We start from the raw sequence: 17,375 nt of genomic DNA, 5'->3' as shown, positions 1-17,375 counted from the left end.
CTACTTCTCAGATGATTTTTGGTTGTTTTGGGTGTCTGTACAGCACAGCTCGCCACTTTCCTCAAGTTTGCTTTAACAAGGAGAACAACATACGTCTAGTTTTCTGAGGAGGCAACTGAGCAAGAAGTTAGTTTGCTTCACAAAGCAATGTCAAGTGAGATTTCTGTCTTTGCCAAAAGCTTCCAGTAACGAGGAATGTAAACCTCTTTTCTGAAGCCAAACTCCTCAGCTGTGTGACAAGGAGCTAGTCCAATTTCAAGCAATTAGGTTTTGAGAATCTGCCCGCCATGTAGAAAAATGGGCCCAGTGTACTTCATAAATATGCACTCATAAGTGGGAAGAAGGGGATACTTCTGCTCTTACTACAAGTGCGCCTCCTGAAGTGATATTTCACTTTTCACAAGTGTTTTGTAGCACTCCACGTCCTCCACAGGAGTTCAAGACCAGTCTCCCTCCATCGTTAGCTGCCCTGAGGAGCTGGAGTCACTAGTGGTTTCTACAGATCTTGATACTAAAAATTGCCAACAGGCAATTTTACCTACCTGCTTAAAAGATGTTGTGAGTGCAGCAACCAGCTTGGTTCATTGACCCCTCAGGAAATTCTTTTGAGACAAAAAGAAGAAAGAAATAGTGAGAGACAGAAAGAACAAAAAGGTCTAATGAATTCCTCTAAGGTTTGTCATATTTTTCTCTCCCTCAGGTAAAGCCTTGCTGGATGTGCTGGTGTTGGGCTCTGCAGAGCAGTCTCCTCCAATCAAAGACCTGCTGCCTCTGCTGGGAGCCCTCAAACACATGTCCTGCTGGCACACTGCTAAGATCACTGTAGTCACAAAACACACTACTGGGTGAGGAGAAGAAACACATTTCTTGGTTTGCACAACACTAAAAACGAATGATTCAGTCTTATGTGCGATCACAACAAGATAAGAAGAAGTCATTGTAATTCAGAATACATGTACATTAACTGGGTTTGGAGTCACAATACCAACACAGACACATGCTCCAATTTTATTTTTGTGGTATACTGAAAATGAAAGGCTGATGATTGCAAGGGAAAAAAATGAGGTAAATGCAGATATAATTGTTTGTGAAGTGGTTGTTTTTTACCACCAGGGGGTGGTAGAAGAGTACATATGAGCTTGAGTCAACTTAAAGTAATTGATGAATTAGTCCAGGCAACATTTTCAGACAAAGAGACAAAGCTGCTGCAATAAATCTTCAACAGTATTTCACTGCTGTACTACCTGAAAATCAACTGAAGATGATTCAGGACTTTGATGCCTAATTTACAGGAAGCAGGAATAAAGGTTCCCAAATTTCTACAGTCATGGCCATTATTTGCCCTTTTTTCTTACCCAGGTGGCAGAAAGCAGCATCCTACCTGAGTGCCAGCCTGGTGGAGCCCGCTAATCTAGACAGCTGTATAGACCACAGAGAACTATGGAGGGGCGGTCTGGTCATCAGAGAGAAAAAGGTAAGGAAGCCAGGAAGTGGAGCGAGTGAGTTGAGTGTGCTCGTTTTGCATATTCATTTCACTTTTGTCTTGTTATGGGGTGTAGGAAATTGGTGGAGAAAACATGAACTCACTTAAATCCATAGAAGTTACAGCAGAACAGCTCAGCAGTATTAGTATTTGTTGAAAACACACTTTAATGGTTACAAACAGAAAAGAGAGGCTGTTGGCGACACAGGACTCTGGGGGGGCTGAAGAGGCTGGCTAATGAGAAAGAGGAAGGTTGTGTGACTGCATATTTGTGTACAACATTTGCACGCCTCTGCAATAAAACAAAGCTGTTTGCCATTAAAAAGATAGTTAAGATATTAGAAACTTTAGAAACAAGGGATTTATCTGTAAGTCTTAAGCCTTGTACCTAGATACACAATATGTATCTAGGTATTTGGAGATCTCCTTAAAGCACTTCGTAAATGCTACACCTAAGTACCTCTCACAATATTGCAACCATATTGTAGGCATGACATTTAGCCCTCTCATAAGATATTAACACAATGAATGAATTACCCAGGTTTGAAAAACTGTGAATATGATAGATTATTTAGAAACAGCAGTTCAGTTCAATTCAAAATATTTTATTTGTCCCCAGGTGGCAATTTAAGGGAAAGTTGTATAAGTTAGCCACTTGTTGTTGAGGGAGATCATTTTTTTTATCTTATCAACTCTCTCTATGTTATTGCGTGTGTATTCTGAACATGTACTGAAGAGAGCATCAAGGAAATCTGTGTCCTCTTGAACCTACCTGCTTGCTCGCCCAGGGCTCTTTATGATGAGCAATGATCTCTGCAGGCTGGAGTGCACAGCTTGCTGGCCCCAGTGAGAAACAGTACAAAAAGGGCTAATCATGGTTCATAGACCTGATTCATGCCTCAGTGTTTGTTCCTTTTATCTTTCTCATATGAAATTCATCATGCCGTGCACAAAGAGCCATGTGGGAACATTTAACGCATTTTCTTTTAAACTGAATGGATTTTTGATTCTTTGGGGCATTAGTCTTTTTCTGCTGCTGATTAAATCTAGAGGCATTACTGGAGGTCGCTGGGGGTTATGGGAAATGGCTCTGTCCTGCTGGCACTGCCCTGGCAGCTGACCTGACCCGGCCCGGGCTGGCCTGGCACTGCCCAACCCGGCTCTGCCCCGCTCTGACTTGACCTTGCTCCCTGAGGAGTCAGCTGCAATTGATTATTGGGCCGGGCTTCGGCAAAGGACAAAGACAGCACCACTGGGCAGTTTCTGTGTGAATTTAAAGGACAGCGCTGATGTTACTTGGGGTAACATCAGCAGATATGGGGCTTTTGAGAAATTTCGAATCGTAAAAGTATATTTGGATAAAAATAATGGCTTGAACTACAGTGTTCAACCTCATTCCCTTCGCTAAAAGTAAGAAGGGAATCCCTACATTTTTTTTACATTTCTGAGGCTGAACAGGAACAGATCTCTGCAGCAAGGCCCCAGAGTCTTGTGGGAACTCTTCTAGATAAGTGGAAGCCATTATTTTGGATCAAGATGTTAAACAATAACATTTTTGTAATTTCTGGGTGTCTGCACAGTTTTGCCCATGAAGTGTACTTAATTTCCACGTAGCTTTACACACTGCCTTTTGTGAGTGGGCTGAGGTGAGCTGACAGCATTTGTTGTTGCTTCTCTGGAGACAACTTCATGCCCACTTGTACTTCTTTCTCATTAAGCCGAATCTCTGGCAGGTGCAGCAGTTTTCTGTCTCTGGACAGAATCGGCCAATTTTGTCCTATTCTTCCATGTTTCTCTGGGGAGAGTGAGCAATCTGTTTCGCTGTGGAGTTTACCTTTATGTCTCATACTGTTGATTTTTTAAAAAATCTGGCTGAGATTTTTATTTGCCATTTTCAGTTTGTGCCTGAAATTACAAACAGAGGTATCTTGAAATGGCTCTAAAGATACATCATGATGCATACATAAAGCGTTTTGCAAAGAATGTCAAATGTCAGGTTTTTTTATAGTATAAACATTTTTAAGCACTAAGCAGCCTGCTTTTATCTTTTTTTTTGCTTGATGACATGCATGTTTACCATTTCTCACAGTGTTTTCAACAGCTGTGAGGCCTGAGAGGTTAACAAATTTTGCTCATGCCAATACAGATATATGCACGTACACTTCCATGTAAGAAAGAACACGACATCTCTCCTGTAGTGGAAATAACATATCATTATGCATATTCTAATCTTTGTGGCTCGCTGTCTGATGTTGACATACAGTACGTATATATAATATTCATGAGGCAAAATAAGAAATACGCTACTTGGTCAGTGTTGTGCGTCACTGGGGCATAAATAAAGAGTCATAAAGCTAATGCAAATCTGTAGCTAAGGTCACTAATGACTGACATTTTTATTCAGAGGTTGAATATTTCTGTTTGTATTTTTGATATATTTGTCTGTGTGTGTCCTTGAAACAAGTTGAAAATAGCATTAATTCTAGAACAGAACAAGCTTGAAACACAGCATCACAAGTAGCACAATATATACTCCCAAAATCAACCAGCTAGAATTAATCACAGAGCAACACTTTTCACATTATATATAATATTTTTTCCATTGTTGATTTAAAAAAGAAAATGTTATAGCCACTTTACCGAAATAAATGATTTAAAATTGCAGACTTTTCTTTTGAAAAAAAATTAATAAATGTAAGGGATGCTTATCAAAATAAATAGAACAAATGTAAGCTGATATTTTCTTAGTTCTCAAATATTTATATTGATATTGACATCATCATGTTTCAGTCGCACTATAATCTGAGTTGAATTTTTTATCCTAGTCAACTGGCAATGCTATTGCATGCTTGGTTGACTGAGCTCTGAGTATGCTGAGGCAAGCATGCAGCTTCTCCTTCAATAAAGTGACCTTTTCTTGCTTTCAGTAGTGAGTTGGCTCCGTCAGTCAGTCAGTAAAAGCTTCATAGTTGGAGAGTGATGGAACAAAGGAGAATTCCTAAAGGAATAAAGAACTGTCTGATATAACCAGCACCGCTTTACAGCCGTTTGATATAAAGCGTAACAACATGTTTATGTATGTGCATGTGTAACATGAACTGTACAGCCATGTGACAAGGACTTGAAAGCAAACATTTGACAATTGAGTAACATAGGCCAACTGTAACACAGTAATCTGCGGGAGGCCAAAAAGCATGTCTATCTCTGTTGTTACTCATTTCTTACTAAAGTTCTTCTGATTGCAAGAGATTGTCTGTAATTAAATAAAAGAATTAAATCACTTACTGATTTCTCTTTGTGTGTGTGTGTGTGTGTATGTTCCTCAGTATGTGTCAGAGCTCCGTTTCGATCGCTTTTCTTTGCGCTCTCCGGTGCATCAGATATCAGGGTCCAGTCCCTTGGAAGCTCCATACACCACTACAGACCACAAACTACAGTCTCAGGTGAGTCCTGAGCACTTCACTACCTGTCACTCATGTTAAACCCTTCACCTTAAGATGACAGTTTGTTTATCATGTCATGTCAAGTGTATGATATTTGGCCTGATAATGGGTGGCACGCGTGCCTTTTTTTGTATTTTTTTTTGTTGAGTAGTGAGTCCCATTTCTGAACGTTTATCATTATTCAGTTGACATGGACGTTATTAGGAGAAGATACCTTAGAGGTACCCTGTGGCATTATACATACTATAAAACCTAATATTAACATACATGCACATTAAAGAAAGATCACAAATCTCACAAGAGTTTTTTGACAGTTTCTGGTCCAAACTTTTGGGAGAAATTGTTCATGGCGGTGACTTAATTGCCAGCTAGCTTCAGTAATGCAGGACGAATATATCCCAACTCTTAATCCCTCCAGGGGAAATACTCAGGGAAATGCTGGGGATATGGCAGTCAGTGAGCTAAACAACAGATATGTTTGAATCACTGAACAAATCAAAGAAATCTTTTCATTTAACTACTCAAAAACCTTAAAACAAAAACCAGCTACATTTCTGGGTGTCACAGAGCTGTTCACTTCATTCTGTTTTTGTTTCATTCCCTATAACAAAGATGTGTTATCCAACATGCCAGCAGTGTCCCCGCAGTCACAAACAGAATCTTCTGCCAGAGATTTGTTGGCCCTGTAGTTGATCCAAAGGTTGTCAGGGAGGAAGCCTTGTTTGAGGCGGTTCATTTCTGCAGCTTGAAAGAAGATTGATCAAAATGATGTTGGTGTCCATGTCCCTACAATCTTAAGGGGAGGTTTTGATTGACAGGATGTTTAGTAGATAATGACTGAATTTTCATTTAGGCGACAACTGTTCCTTTAACCCCAGTTTAACCTACATCTTTGTTCCCACCTAAAGGGCAGACACGGTCTTGTCTCCTAATGATTTCTGGTGGTTAGAAGAAGATGAGTTCACATGAGGGGTCACTTCCTGGTTGCCCTTTAATCACATAGAGGAACCTGCGACAGGAGGACCCTCACATCCGTCAGATAAATCAAAAGTATTTTATCTGCCAAATGACTGCTGTCCTCTTATACCTGTGATGACCTTGTAGCCAGAAAACCATATTCTAATAGAGATTTATTGTCTCATGACACAAAGCCAATGCCCAAAGATTTTAACTGAGAGGAATGTGTAGGCTGTGATCAGCCTTCCTCGATTTTGTGTGATCTTTTCGCCCATCCATCTTTCACCAGTGTTTCTTTACTTTAAGGGCAAACCTCACTTTCATTTGGCATCAACCTTTTTTTTGCCAAGTTGCATCTTTCACATTTAATTCCTCAGCTTTTCCCTTTCTGTCAGATCTTGTATCCTATATTTCTTGATGGAGCAGTTCAAAATTATTTGTCTTGAGGTGTTACGAATAACTGTAAATACCGTAAAACTTGAGCGAGCTGTCGGCTCTCTGTGATATTTCCATCCACATGGTGTGTCACCTTAGTTAATATGTATCAACACTGTTGACAGTGAATTACTCATGCATCTGCTAGTTGTTTTCTTTATTAAGCTATTAATCATATGGTCTATAAAATGTCTAAAATAATAAGAAAGAGTCTGTGGTCCATGCTGATGCTTCAGATGTTTTGTTCGACTAACAGCAAGAATTCAAAGATGCTCAATTTGAACCATAGAAAAGCACCTAATCTTTTTGTCGTAAAGACAGGACCAAGTGAACTACTGGTATTTAGCCACATTAGCCTCATTACCCATTAGCGGCTGGTCCACCATTTTACTCCAAACTTAAATATCTCAGCTTTTGCCTGCACCATCATCAGGTAAAAGTGTCTGATATATTTGTATAATATTTTGGTTTTTAACCTAAAAGTCTGAAGGCATTCGCACTTAATAGCAAATGTTAGCATGCTTACAAGCTGTCAGCATCATAGTTGGTAGTTAATGGTAAACATACCTGATGAATCAGCCAGTTAGCATTGAGAATGTTAGCGTGCTGATGTTATCACTTTGCTAAAGTGGTGCCTACTACAGCCTCACGGAATCACAAGCATGGAGGAAGACTGTCGATTGTTTTACTGACTCTATAACATTATGATTGAGTGTTGAAACCAGTAGTATTTTTCTGTGTTGGTGGGGGTTGTGTACTGTGTAAAAGCTTTCTATTTGTATAGAATGTTTGAGACTATGTCTTTTATAATATTTGGTATAGTTCTCTAATGAGTCTAATGGAGAATGATATCAATAACAATAAAACCCAACTGGGTTTACTGCACACATGCACATACACACAATTGGCATTAGTAGCCTTAGCATTAAAGACAATTACTTGAAAGAATGTTTGTTGTGCACATGAAAGAAAATATTGAAAATAATCTCTTCTGGCGAGGGGAGTGATACACAGAGACATTTGTAAGTTTAATATTGTTTAATTATGTGTGATGTGTTTAGCTTAACCATTGTCTGATCTTGTGTGTTTGTGTTGTGTGTGCGCTCATCGGTTAACACAGCAGAGCACCATGGTTAAGGTCTGTGTTTGTGTGTGTGGGTTTGTGTGTGTGTGTGTGTGTGTGTGTGTGTCTGTGTTGTGCATTCTGCATTCTGCTCATTTGCATGTCTACGAAGAGTGCGTCTGTGTTTATGTGCGTTTGTGTTTTGTGCGTGTGGGGGTGTGTGATCTCATCAGATCTCTGCACAGAGAAGCAGATGGTGGTGATTGTCTTGGCACACAATTAAAAAGAACTCTGAGGACAACAAAACTATCACATCTCCACACTGCTGGGATAACTGACTGTAAAATGACTAAGACACAAACACACAATCTAAACTCTGCTCAGACGAAAACTATTAGGCCTCCTCCCTGTCAGGAGTAATTGTTATGATAATTACTAACACACACACATACACAAGCTCTTGCTCAGCAGGCAGGGAGGCCACACTGTGCCGTGTGAGCAAAGAACCTGAAGTAGTGTTCAGTATGAGATTTATGATCTACTACACATTAGGAATAACCTGCAGGCAAATATTAAACATAGGAGTGCTTATATCACATAATTGTAATATAGTCTGTTATATGGATTAAACGTTCAATCACAGTACATGGAAGTAAACAGCTGCTTTACTGGATGCCATTTAAAAAACAAAACCTACTTGTTTTCATTATGAATTTGACAGGTGGTCAGTTCATATTGGTCTTTTTAGGAGTTTTGGCAAAAAAATTAAAATGTTGGTTGAAAAGGTAATTGTACATACTTTCTACACATTCTCAAAGCACCCTGTATTGAGTGAATCATGCCTCAGTCCCCTTTTTTTTATCCTTCCAACTTTGTCTCCAGGGAGCTGTATGTTAGAGACACTTTTTATTAATGGTAAATGTTCTCCTACACGGATCCAACAGCCCTCCAGCATATTCAAATGTTGACATTTAGTCTCTTGGAGTGTCCTTTTTAAAAGCACCTCGAGACAGTTTGTCAAGGGAAGGAAAGAGCTTGACATCGCACTTTCTTTTGGGTTTTCTGGCCACAAAATCTGCATTCAGACACGTTCTGCTCTCCTAAGCAACCTAAGACTGCAGAAAAACTCATGCATCAGTCTGTCCTTCTATTCTTAGCAACGTCACAACAACTGCTTTTTGGGGTTAGGGTACCTAATCTGCTCAGCTACGCAAAAGACTATTTGTTTCACCACAACATCCCCCTGTCAGAAAAAAATACATGTGATTCTATGGATTTTAAAGCTATGGAAATATACAGAGTGTATTTCTGTAGTATTTGTGAAAATAGTGCCAGTGTTGGTCAGTGGAGTGCCCTCACAGTAGCCTTATATATCTGGGTGACTGTTACATAATGTAACACAAAAATGGACTGCTAATGAAAAGCTCTCACTGTTCACAGTGCTATTCAGTAGTACTTGAAGTACATGGGACTAGATTACAGCACTCTTTGCACGAAAAATGAATGAGAATAAAATGTATTTCTGTGGTAATGGAAGAATACACTGCGCAGAAATCAGAATGAAGTCATGTTGAATCACTCCGAGTCACGTTTAAACAAATAGTACAAAGACGTGTTTAACAACACACATATGCAATTTTGAACTTCAGGCGTTTTGACAAGGGAGGACTTTCTCTAGTTGTTAGTGAAAGTGGGTGAAACTCAGAGTTCGTCCTCGGCTCATTAATTTTTTTTCTATCTTCTCTTAATCTATAGGAGTCTATCAGAAGTAGGTCAGCACTTCATATTCTCTTCCAGATCAATAAATTATGAGATTGAGATTTCAGGCTTTCTTTAGTATTCTTGTAATTTCCCGTGTATTTAAATGACCTGTTTTTCCCTGTAACAAATGATTTATATATTATTGATTTCCTCGTAAAGTCATGAGCTCGTTAGATAAGTAGGACAACTGCCAAATGTTAAATTTTTAAAAAATATTAGCTACAGTGTGTTAAAAACCTGATTGGTTCCTGACAGAAAGCAGAATATATTCTGTGGGTTATGGTCTTCTGTAATGCTGACACAATAGTTAGTCAACAGCAAGTTAATCAATATCATTGACAATATTATAACAGTATATATTATACTGTAAGTGATGAATCACATTTTAAGTGGTGAATGTTACATTTAAAATGTATGATTTGTTGGCCTCGGATTTGTATCTCTCCAGCAGACATAACACATTTTAGATTTCTCCAATAATTGCAGCAGTGATTTTGATGTTGCGCTATTATATTAAGTTGTATATTGAAGAAAACTGCCAAACATTTTTCCAGTGTGAGGGTTTGCATTTCTTCACTTTTCACTGTTTTATATAACTTTAATTTGATCGACTGGGTTTTGTGCTTTTGTCTGAACAAAACAAGACATTTGAAGACCTCTCCTTTTAGCTTTTGGAACTTTTCATGGACTTTTTTACTTTTTATCAGCCAAACAATTAGCCCAATATCTTGCTCGAGGACACTTCAGTTATATCCTTGTATCCTGATGGAAAGTGTCCAACTCCCAAAGCTGAGGTGATTGTTGTCTGTTTTTAGATGTTGTTCTGTGTGTTTTATCTCTCTTGCTGTGTTTGTCTGTCTGTTCTGTTTTTTTGTAGGTCTTCCATTACTACACACCAGCTTTAGATTTGGTTCAGCTGGTTAATCTGTCAGACCTGCCCAACTTTCTGATGTCTGGAACCCAGTTTGATCTGTATCCTCATTTCTAAAGTGTGTGTGTTTCTTAGTGACCTCATGTGCCTCATTTTTGTGACCTCATTTTACTACAGCTTAATGGTCCCACTTGTATGAAGTAGATAGATTGATGTGAAAATGTAAATATACCGATAACATGTAGTATTATCTAGATGCAAACGTCCTTGATTCTTTATCCATACCTTAAACTCTTACCTTAGGGACATGGTTAGATAACAGTAGAGGTTGCATTATCTAACATTTCTATTGCAGCCCCCTGTCTCAAAGGTTGGTTGGTAGCACCTACTCCTCAATGTTGTATTGTTCCTTCACCACCAACAAAAAGAAGTGTGTCTGGGAAATCACTAAAAGCTAAACTACTGCTGGACCAGCTGAGGTCTCTGCGTGGAAAGGTATCTGCCCCTAATCTTTGCTCTTATACGTAGAAACACTTAAAATGGCAACCATAGAACTTTGTTCCAGTGACAAAAATACATTCTGTTCAACCTTAGATTTCTGCCGTTTACTGAGAGACTGTCTGTGTATGTTTATCTGCTGCGTTTCTGTCTCCAGGTTGGAGCATTGTTTAGCCTCTCCTGTATAATCACCCCCATCTCCCAGCCCCCAGCCAGCCAGCTCAGCTCCCAGCGCTGGAGAGAGTCGATAGCCAAGAAACCAAAGTCCTTACCTGGTAAGACTGTTTCTTCATGTCAAAATCATTTTAAGAACAAGAATCTTTAATTGATAACATAACTTGCAATGTACAAAATATGACAGTGGCACTCTGCATTTAACCCATCTCGAGGAGGCAGTGGGCAACATTCATGCCTGGGGAACAACTCCAGATCTTAGTCAGTGCCTTTTAAGAAATAAGAGAAATATAACTAATATAACCTGAAGAAATTGGATGGAAAAGAAACTGGACAGCAGGGATAAGTATACAAAATGTTTGATTTAGAAATACATCTATGTAAAAGTCACAATATAAAAGGTCAAATTAATTTTCTGTCGCAGCATTAAAGCAAAGGAAGAAATGGGTACAGTGTGCTGCTGACCTTATAATAAAACAAGTTTGTAAAATATGAAAGAGTGAATTTCCTTTTCTGTCAAGATTAACTCTGGATGTAATCTCTTTCTTTCCCTCTGAACCCTGTAGTGCCTGACGTAGAGGTGAAAGGTGAGAACGCTCACTATTTCCTCTTGGTCCAGGGCTCAGACGACGTCAGGTGTGGAGCCTGCAGGGTCAGGATGTTGCACTCGGACAATCAAATCAACGGAGCGGCTGCCATGGCAACTGTCTCTGGGTTGCTGAGGGAGAAGTCTCTGTCATCATCAGGTATAATATGTTGTTGTGTGTATATATGTTCATGAGTGTGTCATTCAGTGTCACTGTGAGTGTTTTGGTTATATTTGGCAAACCCAAGAGTGAGAAAGATATTGACTGATACCTTTAACTAACTCGATCTAGTTCTTTTATCACAAAGTTTTACTGAAGGGATTCACTCAGACAAAACTGCCCTTTTTCTTTGTCCTACTTGGATTTGGGTTACTGGTAAATAACTGTGCTTCATAAACACTTAACAGGAGGGTTTTAACAGGAAAGACGAACATTTGATGTTTTTGTTGTGATGATGGGTTTTTTTTTCCCCTTAAAATACATTTCGGCAAAACATTTCTGCTGCCAACTTATCCAGGACTCCCTGACAGAAGAGACTTTGTAGGTAATGGGACTTTTTTACTTTCTACTTTCTACAGTTTCTAAGTGATTTAAGGATGTGTAGTTGTGAGGGACACATGATATGACGTTATTCCTGGAAAGTGTTAGTCACACTTGTCTTGTCTCTGTTAAGATTTAACCGAGTTATGACTCAGATAAGAAGTACAAGTTGTAATGGATTAGGTAACCCCTGACTATCATTTAGTTTGCACCAAATCAGTGGACCAAACTAAACAAACTTCCTTTTGTTCTTGACCCTTGCCCCATAAACGCCATATTTTCCTAATTTCTCTCTCACTGCCTCACAGTTTGAGAACCAGTATCACACTTTAATCAAATCAATTTTAAAGAGCACCTTTTATATCAACATTTTTTTGGTTTGGAAACATCTAGCAGTGATTTGTTTTCTGACATTTTGTAAAGGAAGCCCCTCGAGCGCCCTTTTCCTTTTTAAAGCAGCTTCTCAGCTTGATTGAAGTAGAAACCCCCGCGGCTTCATCGACAGAAGTTTAGAGGTTGGCCTTTTTCATCGGGCATCGACCTGTATTACAAAAACAAGGCTGCATGTCTCCATTTTGCTACTTCTTCTTCACTGTTTCCCCTCCCTCCTGTCTTGTAGCAGTGAAAAGATTCGACTGTTTTGTTTCTTGTGTTTGTCATTAAAACAAGGACAATCAATTAAAGAATAAAGGGGGTGAGGATAAGGTATTTTAGGGACAGATAAATTTCGAGCTAGATAAGAACGGAGGAAAGGTGCTGAGGAATTTAGAGAATGTATAGAAGTACTGGATGGTTTAAACAAAAACCTTGGTTGATGGACTAGAAGGGCAGATATGTGTTGCTCAAACTTTTGTTTATTTTGCTTTGCTGATGAAAGTACTTCATTGTTCTTGAGCTTTATATGATATTCAAGAAATCCACTATGCTGTTTCCTCTCGAGAGTTCTTGTTGTTGTTAACATTTTATGCAACCTTCAGGAGACATTTTTGAAATACTTTTAAATGCAGAGCAAAACTCTGAAAGGTGCCTCAACTTCTGCCGTGACGCAGCATGAACACAGCACAGTTTTCATTAAAAATGAAAGTCTTAAAATGCACACCTGAGGGTGGTTGTACTTGTACAACAGAAGCATGAAATACTCAACATCCCTGTGTGACTTGCAGCAGCACAACTTTTCTGGGTGATTTCAAGTCTGTCTTTTCCAACTAACACATTTAATTCATCATGCATATAGTAGGTTTACTGCAAAATACTGGAACAGCAATCTTAGGTTGGTCTTCTTGGTACTTGAAGACTTGAAGAGGTAGAAATATCCAGGTTTCTTATAATAAGCAAGCAAAGATGTAATACAATGATGTTTACATAAGAATAGTTGTTGGTGGAAATGGATCCAAAAATTGCAAAAATACAGAGTTAAAACCTTTACCTCCTACTTTTTTATTGTTGTGTGCAGGAGTTGCTTCTGGGTACCCTCCTACAACCACAAGATACACATCTGACACACTGTCAAAAATCTTTACCTTAATAATGAAAGGATCCAGCAATGTACACTTTTTCCATAAAATTTCAAAATCGCAGAAGAAATCCTGACGTTTAGACACTGGATCTTTTAACTCTCATAATGTGGCCTAACCAGCAGGAAGGGTGTAGTGGAGGACATTATCAAGCTGCCATGCTGTGAGTTGTGTGAGAAGCAAACATATCTGTTTGTATAAAAGAGGAATGGTACTCCTGGTGCTCCTGATTGCACTTGAGAAATATCAAAAACGTCGCACAAGTTCTACTCCAGACAGCACACAGTGAGGTTTGCAAATGATCTCATCATTTTCTCTTTTTTCCTGTCATTGCTTCTCTCTATTTAACCAGGAGGAGCTGTAGGCAACATCCTCAGCCCTCTGCCCTGTTTCCAAGGAGACGGCCTCCTGAAGAGAGAGAGAAAGGTGACCCAGGTCCAGACACTGGTACTCAAAGAATATCTCAGTAAGTACTCCTATTAAAGGACACCAACGGAGGTGATGGACATGTAGTCACTGCAAATAGTTGTTGTGTATGCATGTTGTTGATTTCTTCACCATTTCGTTGTAATTTAGTGCTAATATGGTGCTTTTATTAATTGCCTTCATGCTCATTTAAGATAATAACCAAGTCAGCCAACCTTGGGATCACTGAGAGTGTCATCACAACATGTTATATTAATGCTTGAGACCAGATAACAACAGATAACAATTATTAGTGTATCGTTCATTGTTTGAATGTTTCAGGATGATGTAGAATTTACAATGTCATTGATGGAAGGACAGATCATGCCATCTGCTTCATGGCTTATCTCTTCAAAAACAGGTCATGAAAGCTGAAAATACTTGAATTGAAATGTCATTTGATAAAATAATAAGGGCTGAAAGGATTTGGCAATTAATCAGTTCAGTCAATCTACAAAAAAACAAAAAACAGACAGATATTACGGTAACTGATTTCATTTCAGAATGCCAAACATTTGTTGGCTCTAGCTTGTTTTTTTATGTAGCACTAAATTCTATCTTTGGGTTTTGTTATGTTTGCTGAATAAAGCAAGAAATCATATTTTATAGAGAGGACAGTTGGGAAAATAATTGGAATTTTAGTCAATAATGAAAATACTCTTTCCTTGCAGCTCTTGCATAACGGTAATGGTATGTAATACTGTCACAATCCCAAAAAATTCTTTGATATATTGATATATGAATAGTAAACCAACAGTGTGTTGCTGTAATATAATTACAGACTGTACATGTCTGCTTTGTCAGTCACCCGCTGGCATAAAGTATTAAGCCTGAAAAGTCCCCAGTGTTGAAAGTAAATGTCAGTCTCTAAGATATGTATTCACTCCTGAGCCGGAGCCAAAGCAAAATACAAAGAGATGTATCACCTGTTGGGACCACTCGAAGCTTCCTGGACTGTCGTCAGTTTGAACTCTCTGCTCCCTCCAGCCCTCAGCACAGTCTGCTGCATAGAAAGTCTGTTAAAATATCATTACTTTACAGACACACATAATGTCCCCTTGGCAGGCAGATAGTGAAACACCAGTGGAGCAGAGCCAGATTAAAGGAAGTGGAGTGAAATTCTTCAGAGTTGAGGAAAAGCAATAGGGCTGTTCTTTGAAAAGGCCATGAGCAGAATGAACAGTCCTGACAGACCACAGGCCTTAATGAAATTCAACTCAATGTATTCTGGCTTGGCATTAAATTGGGAAAAGGCATGTCCTTCTAAATTGCAAAAGTTTAAAGTATTGTTGGAAGTTTCCAGAGTATGTGCAGTGTGTGAATGCAATATCGTAGGTCTTTCTCCGGTGTCTTCCTGCCTGTAATCAGTCTGCGTGATACGTACGCACGCTGATGCATGTGCATGCCAAGGAGTTCATTTATCATTCCTCTCACTTTCACTTTCACTTGATATCTAACCCCACCATTTCTTATGTGAGACTTTTTTAATTGCCCCGTCACACCCATGTCACTTCTGCTGACAAATGCTAAAATGACTTGTGAAAACATCTAGTAAACTCTCCAACTCAAAAATTACAAAGCGATGTTACTCGACAGATAGAAATGGACTTTCCTTTTTTTTTCTTAATAAACCACTACATAAATATGTGCTGTATCCTTCACTTGCCCAACTTGCCGCTGTTTAGATATCCAGAGAGAGTTTAAGAGGGTTTGCTGTTCCAAGATTTTAATGTAAAAATGCAACTGCTTCTTGATATCTGCAGTCACTGACTGTGCCCGGAGAGGAAACTAATCTGTCTCTATACAAAGAATCTTTTTATTTTGTTGTAGTCACAAGAGGGAAATGTTCTTAACCCAGAAAGAGAGTAATTGAAACTTGTAGTGTAGAAATGGAAAACTATCTGTAATTGTAAGGAAGTTAATCCAATGAGAATCACTTTTTTGTTACTCATTCCCAATAGGTCATAATGATTTTATTAACAACATTTTAATAACTTACATTTGGTATTTTGCCTACGGGAACTATGACACTATGTGTCATTAATCAGTGCTGCTGTGAAATGAAACTATTCAAAGAATAGTCTCCTGTTTTACAGGAGAATCAGCAACCCACCTTTTAAGTAACAAGAGCATTGATACTGATGTTGCCAAAATGAAAACCAGCCTCTTTTTCTGTGTCTAGGAAGGAAAGAGGAAACGTCAACCTCAACCTCAATACCCGCAAATGACTTGAAGGTCATTCTGAGTCTGGCCAGGGAACAGTATCTAAAGATGATTGACTCCACTCTGCCCTCTGCTGCCTCCTGTCTGACAGACGGGGTGGAGGGCATGGCCACCAAGAACCCAGGTAAGAAAAAGACCAAAAAACAATCTAGCAGTATTTTCACAATTTTTTTAGTTTAAACCATCACTGATTATTACTTGTGATGGAATGTTTGGAAATGCCACATTTACACCATGTTGGCTAAATGGGAAACTGGGGAAACTGTCATTTTTGCAACTCGTAAGAGTTATTAGGGTGACCCTCTTAATAGCTGCATTTACTGTGTAACCTATTTGGAGGGGTTTAGTGATAAGTGAAACCAGACAGGACTTCAACTTTAGACCCTTTTCAAACAGCTAAATTGATTGTAGGTGTTAAAGGTGTCATTTGTCAGTAAATTTGCAATTTGAGGGAAGCCTAAAAAAAAACTGACCGCTGTTGCTCTTTTTTCTGTTTAGGGATTTAGTCGTAAAATATTATTTTTCCTGATATTTTTCAAGTTCTTTTACTTATAAGAGTAAGTATATGAATTGCATCTAGATAATTTGTATGCATTAAACTTCTAAATTCTGGCCCTGGCTATATCATACTGGGGACATCTATGATGATAAATAAAAATAAAAATGTAAAATAAAAATGTTTATACAAAGCCGTGTGCAAAAAGCCAAACACGCCTTCACATATTCTGACTTGCCTGTGACTTGTCACCCAGCAGTGCATCAGTATTCACTTCACGCACATTCATAGGATGCCAGTTTGAGGAAACAATGCCAGTTAATAATACACACATAAATCGTGAGCAATAAAACGAGTCCCAGCCTGCAACCATAGCTAAATGTGCACAGTGAGGGTGGCGCCGGTTTGAAAAATGTAGCTGTGGGGCTGATAAACCTGCATGTCAAATAGTCTTCATGTCGTTAATGTTGTGACTTTATTTGCCAATTATTTTTGGAGTTTCTGCACAACATTGTCTTTGATAATGTTTATTGTGCAATTAAATTGTAATTGCATTAGATATGACTGGAGCAAACCAACACAAACAACTTTACCCGCAAAAGTGCCACTTGTCTAATTGTGTCTAAGTCCACGTAATGGCTTTCCTCCTAGTTTCATGTTCTGTACCGTTAAAATGCATTTAGCTCTCCATGAACTCACAAAAGTATGTACTTGAATTTTGCAAGACATGCCAGTCAGAAGTGATGATAGGTGTAAACATGCAGATACATATATTACACAAGGTGAAAATCAGGTTATTTTTTCCCATAATCCTCACCCACCTTCTGCTCTGGAGATTGGAATGTTGTCTACAGCAATAAACAGC

The 17,375-nt window shown here is 38.8% G+C and overlaps 1 protein-coding gene across 3 annotated transcripts in view; it reads left to right on the top strand.

Moving 5' to 3' along the window:
• LOC119006701 (MDM2 binding protein) overlaps positions 1-17,375 on the top strand; it is a 28,301-nt gene that overhangs the window by 2,260 nt on the left and 8,666 nt on the right. For 2 of the 3 annotated variants that reach the window (XM_037075687.1, XM_037075686.1), the window contains exons 6-14: positions 701-845; positions 1,360-1,474; positions 4,810-4,926; positions 10,020-10,114; positions 10,442-10,508; positions 10,669-10,786; positions 11,252-11,431; positions 13,679-13,792; positions 15,974-16,138. In XM_037075687.1, coding sequence (XP_036931582.1) covers positions 701-845; positions 1,360-1,474; positions 4,810-4,926; positions 10,020-10,114; positions 10,442-10,508; positions 10,669-10,786; positions 11,252-11,431; positions 13,679-13,792; positions 15,974-16,138 — 1,116 coding nt within the window. The remainder of the gene's footprint in view (positions 1-700; positions 846-1,359; positions 1,475-4,809; positions 4,927-10,019; positions 10,115-10,441; positions 10,509-10,668; positions 10,787-11,251; positions 11,432-13,678; positions 13,793-15,973; positions 16,139-17,375) is intronic. The other variant, XM_037075688.1, reaches the window with a different exon arrangement.

This window comes from Acanthopagrus latus, chromosome 17 (genome assembly GCF_904848185.1).
Source record: "Acanthopagrus latus isolate v.2019 chromosome 17, fAcaLat1.1, whole genome shotgun sequence".
Classification (NCBI taxonomy): Eukaryota; Metazoa; Chordata; class Actinopteri; order Spariformes; family Sparidae; genus Acanthopagrus; species Acanthopagrus latus.
The sequence above is the reverse complement of the archived record's forward strand: the minus strand, read 5'-3'. Positions and strand labels throughout refer to the sequence as shown.